We start from the raw sequence: 5,490 nt of genomic DNA on the forward strand, positions 1-5,490 counted from the left end.
AATTACGCTTTGGGGGAAATTTTTCTGAAAGTAAATAAAGTGAAGAGAGATGAGGAAAGTTGATTTTTTATTTTCATCTATTGTAAAATATTCTGTTTTTAATTTTTATGACATGAAGATGTGTATGCAGTCCTTGTTGAGTTTCCTAACAAAATGGTCTTCCAATGTTGTCTTCAAGACCCTCGCTGAGCTGTGTGGAGAGGGTGGGTGGCAGGGATGGAGAAGACACATCTGGGAAGGCATTGGAGACTCCAGAGTGTTCCATCCAGCCATCCAGCATCACCTCCGTAATCCCATGAGCAGTGAAGGAAGAGGTGCGCCCCTGGGGAGGGCTGGCCTGTGGCAACAGTGGCTGGGTGCTTCACCCCATGTCCCGCAGATTCTGAACCCCAAATCTCTTCTCTCCTGGCCACTGCTAGAGGTCTCCTGGAGAGTGAGCACATGGGCTTTGGGGACTGGACATCTTAAACCACCTCAAGGGGCTACTTACATAAAAGCCAAGTGACCATCAAGGACATAAAGTTCCTAATAGACAGATATCTTCCAAAAGGTCTTCAGGTAGAGATGATATCCCTGGACAATTCTACCTCACATTTGATGCAGAATTAATACCAATTGTATATAAACATTTCCAGGAAGCAGAAGCCCGGGGAACAACTCGCTATGTACTTGATGAAGCTGGTATGACCCAACCATAAAACCAGAAAAGACACTGGCAGAATAAATCCATCAAAGAACCCCAAATCGACAGACCAAGATCCATCATGAATATAGACACAAATCTCCCTCTACAAGACAAATCTCCCTCTACAAGATTGAAACAACCAACAAAGACATAGGGTCGAGTGAATTCATGTAGACAATTACATGACAATGTTCAACATCTACTAAAGAGGACTTCAGAGAGGTAGGACCAGGGAGTGTTAGGGATCATATTAGATCCCCCAATAACGAGTATAGGGTCAAACCTCCACACCCAAGAATGAGGTCTCTCTTGTCAGAAATGACAGTTAGGATGAAATGATAGAAGGCGGGGTTATAAGGGACTATGGGTTCTCAGAAATCATGGGTCAGCGTGGTCTGTGTCGCGATATGGAGGCCAGGCAACGTTTGTTTCAGTGTGACTTATGCTGTTACATGACTACCTTCTCTCCTGTTCAGTTGATGTGCGTAGTGAAACAAACATCCAAGATACCGATTCCCTTACCTCTCCCTTTGGGTATGACCTATAGGTAGTATTCCTTTGTGGTTCCCATGGGGTTCCATTTCCCACCAGATAGGAACACCACCCTGATGGGAACCTGTGGCAGAGGAACATCGCTAGTGCAGAGAATGCTGCTGCTGCTGCTGGGCCTCGCCATGCCCATCCCTCAGTCAGTGATGTCACAATGTCACATGTGCACACAGTGTGCTTAATACAGAACAGAGTGGGGGTTTTCTGCTACCTTATTCTCTTACACCTTGTAGAAAACAAGTGGCATTGGCTTTTATAATTGTCACAGATTTGCCTTACCAGAGACCTTTCTGTCTTCATTGAGATCTGAGTACCTCATCCAATGACCTTCAGGTCAGCCTGAGGAACTCTCCTCACACAGGAATATCTAGTGGGGACCAAATCCTCAAGAGTGCAGACAGACCATGAGGCTCCAACCCCAGGGATGGGAGATGTACTTTAAGAATGCTTCTCCAGCCTGCCCAAGGAAGCGGTTCACTTCTCAGCAATGCACACACCCATGCACACACACACACACATACACACACACGCAGGAGTACATTTTTCAAGTTGGGAACAATGTCCTATGGCTGTATAATAATTAAGTTTATCAATGCTGTGGCCCATTCACCCAGTAAGAAAAACTTGGAGGAGGAAATATTCACACAGGGCTCAAGATTTCAGTGGTCTCCTTCCATCAATTACTGACTCTATTGCTCTGGGCCAAGGTGAGGCAGCCCATCATGGGGGAAGGGCCCAGCAGAAAAGCTTCTTTCCTCAGGGCAGCCAAGAAGCAGGGAGAGAAGGAACGTGGGGCAATTGTTACAGGGGTGAAAAACCCTTCCAGGACATGACCCCAGTGACCCACTGCCAGACTACCCAGCCACGTTCCACCTGCCTAGAGTAAACAGAATGTCAGTCCATTGAACCTAGGATGGACTGAAGGTTACAGCTCTCCCAATCCAATCATCTCAGCTCTGACTACCCCTGCACTAGCAGAGGAGCCTGTGGGGTGGGGGGACATCTCACATGCAAAGGATGACAGGCTCTAATCCTCTCTACTCGGGACATGGAGGCCGCAGAGTCATACATGCAAGCCCGACCTGAGCAACTCGCTGAGACTCTGTCTTGAAAAAAAAATTCTTTGGAAGTACATGAGTGGTAGAGAGCATTTGCCTGGCATGTCCCAAGCCCTGGCTTCAATGGCCTGTATGTAAAAAGAAATAAAAAATGAAACAAAGTAACAAAACAAAGATGAGGGCTTGAGAGAATGAGTTCAACACTTCTGACCCTCCATCATGGGAGGAGACAGCAACAGGGTGCTTTGACCTAGAACTTGCCACTTTCCAGAACTGTGGGAAGTGGACTGCTGTTGTTAATAAGTTACCCACGCTAAGGTACTGCGGTCACAGGGGCAGGAAGGGACCCAGGTATCTATTAGGACACCTTTGCTGGTTCTAGGATCTTGGCTTCCATATTTTATCCTTTATCACTTTGAACGTATCAACCCTGGGCCTTTGGCCATTCAGGGTTTCTAGAGCCAAATCTGATGAGAACCTTGTGGGGAAAGGGTGAGGAATGCTCCCTCCCTCTCAGCCCCATAGGTGTTCATGCCAAGCTCTAGAGCATCCTAGGGGACAGAGCACTTGGTGGGAGCATCACCATGTGAGTGAAGTGCTACCTCCCTTTGACACCAATCATCCTGAGATGAAGAAGTAGGAATTGAATTCTTGGAGTGTAGATATGATGAGGCCTGTAAAGCCCAAAGTGAGTAGGGATTTTCATCAGACTCCAAGTGAAAAGAGCCCTGAAGGATCTGACAAGTTTGAATCTCTAAACATGTAACTCTCAGTGTGCACACCCCCTGCAACCAAAAGCTTGTGGGGTCCTTTCTTATTCTTCTTATGAGAGCTGGACAGGTCCTGGAGGCCCCAAAGTGAGATGACCACTGGGGGTTCTGGCCGGATGTGACCTGGTCATTGCCTGCTGTGACCTCACAAGGAGCCACTGTGATGGGAGTTCAGCCACCGGCCATATAAGAGGGAGGCTGCGGCTGGGTTTTTTGTCCATAAGTACAGGAAGCTCTTGGTGGTGACCTGTCGGACTCCCAGATAGTGAGCGTTTTTGGTGGTTGGTGGCTGGTGGCTGGTGGTTGGTGGTTGGGGTGGTGCTGTTTTGCCGTTGTTTTTTTGATTTGGGTTTTGTTTGTTTGTTTTGTCTTTTGGTTGTTGGTTTGGGTCTTTTGTTTGAGTTTGTTATTTTTTTTTAAGCTAGCATCCTTAGTTGTCGTTCCGGCTTTAGGATGTGCAGTCAGTGCAGTCAGACTAGTGTAGGGCCACAGGGGCCCAGCTCCTGCTTCGAGGCGGCCCTCACCAACCACTACCAGGTCGTGAGGGAGCTTGGCCAGGGGGGCTTCAGCCAGGTGCTTCTAGCCCGCCATCTCCTCACCGGGGCAGAGGTGGTGGTGAAAGTCGTGCCCAAGGCAGAGGGGAACCAGCCCGTCCTACTGGAACCACAGTGGTTGATGGCCCTGGAGCACCCATACGTGATTCAGCTGTTCCAGGTCATCGAGACCCCGGGCAACCTCTACATGGTCATGGAGCACGCAGGTGGGGGAGAGCTCAGGTACTACATCCCAGCGGCAGGTGGGCTGAAAGAGGAGAAGGCCCGCAGGACCTTCAGGCAGATGGTGTGTGCGGTGCGCCACTGCCATGAGCAGGGCATCGCACACCTCGACCTCAAGTCGGAGAACTTCGTGGTGGACAACAGGGGCGGCAAGGTCAAACTCATAGACTTTGGCCTGAGCGCCAGGGTCCGGCCTGGGCAGAAGCTCAACAGCTTCTGGGGCACTCTGCCTTACCGTGCCCCTGAAATCGTCCTGAAGCAAGAATACGAGGGTCCCCCTGCGGACGTGTGGAGCCTGGGGGTCACCCTCTTTCTTATGCTCACAGGGAGGCGCCCATTTAAGGCGAGCACGGCCAAGGGCCTGCAGAGGCTCATCGTGCAGGCCAGCTACGAGCTCCCCGCGCACCTCTCCCAGGAGGCCCGCAGCCTCATCCAGCAGATGCTGACGGTGGACCCCGCCCAGAGGCCCACCCTTGAGCAGGTAATGGGGCACCCGTGGCTGAGCCAGGGCGAGGAAGCTCCCCCTGGTCCTTGCGGCCAGCCGCTGCCCACGCGCCCTGACCCCGCCATCATGACCATCATGTTTGACATGGGCTTCGACCCCTACAACACCTGGGTGTCCCTGGACCAGCGGAAGTTCGATGAGGCCATGGGGACCTATCTTATCCTCCTGCACCAGCGAAGCCAGGGGGCGGGCTGCGAGCTCCAGGTGAGGCCTGTGCGCCGTCCGGTAGTCGGGCCTCTGCCAGGCCCCGCGGATCCCCCCAGCATGCATCCCAACAAGTGCGCCAGCGAGCCTGCCCTTCCTGGGCCCCGTGAGCAGCGGCAGCCCGAGGAGGACAAGTCATCTGGGCACAAGGGCACCGCAAGTGCCAGTGTGCCCGCGATTCCTCTGCGCTTCTTCCATGGGGACACCCCCACTCCCAGCCCAGCCTCCAGGCCAGACCCTGTGCCCCGCAGGCCCGACCACCCCAGGCCCAGGCCCTGGAGGCTCCTCAGCAGACGGGTAGCACAAGGCCCCAGCTCGTCCTCCCAGGGTCCCTCCTCAGGCCAATCGGTTGACGGCCGCAGGGGCTGGAGGGCGGTCACTAGGAGGATCGCCACCTGCATCCGGCAGCTGTGCTGCTGTGTGCCCTGCTTCGGCGAGCCCACCTCCAGAAGAGTGGCACCCATGCAAGGAGGCCGCAGGCTCCCTAGGCTCCAAACCACAGTGGCTCCAGGGAACGTGCCCTGATCAGACAGACTGACGGTCGGCCAGAAGACCCCCAGCTCTGAGCATCCTGACACGGTGGACTGGCACCTGTCAGGGCTGCACTCAAGCAGCTTCAGCAGTGAGGCGTGCCACCTGGTTCGGCTTCCCGATTCTCGGATACCAACCCACAGCCCATCTGGATCCCCCGCGACTCTCCTCTGCCCCCACCAGGACTCTCCTCTGCCCCCACCTGCCACACACATCAGAGACTCTGCCCTTGGACACCTCCCCCTGCCCTGCTCTTCCCTGGCCTTCCTCCCTGGCTTCTGGGATGGCAGACATGCTTCTGAATGAATTTCTCTTCCTCACAAACTGTATAATAAAATTGATGTTCCAAAAAAATAAAAATAAAAAAATAAAAAATAAAAAAAGGTAAGAGTTTTCTGTTGAAGGTTTTCAG

The 5,490-nt window shown here is 52.7% G+C and overlaps 1 protein-coding gene across 1 annotated transcript; it reads left to right on the forward strand.

The window, feature by feature from the left end:
• Nucleotides 1-3,737: 3,737 nt before the first annotated feature.
• On the forward strand, nt 3,738-5,072 carry LOC306664371 (sperm motility kinase 2B-like; the record flags this gene model as incomplete). Its single annotated transcript, XM_079145181.1, has 1 exon — nt 3,738-5,072. One exon carries the CDS (start codon nt 3,738-3,740, stop codon nt 5,070-5,072), a length of 1,335 nt encoding a protein of 444 aa, XP_079001307.1.
• Between the last annotated feature and the right edge of the window lie 418 nt (nt 5,073-5,490).

Source organism: Sciurus vulgaris, assembly GCF_902686455.1.
Source record: "Sciurus vulgaris genome assembly, chromosome: 6".
NCBI lineage: Eukaryota > Metazoa > Chordata > Mammalia > Rodentia > Sciuridae > Sciurus > Sciurus vulgaris.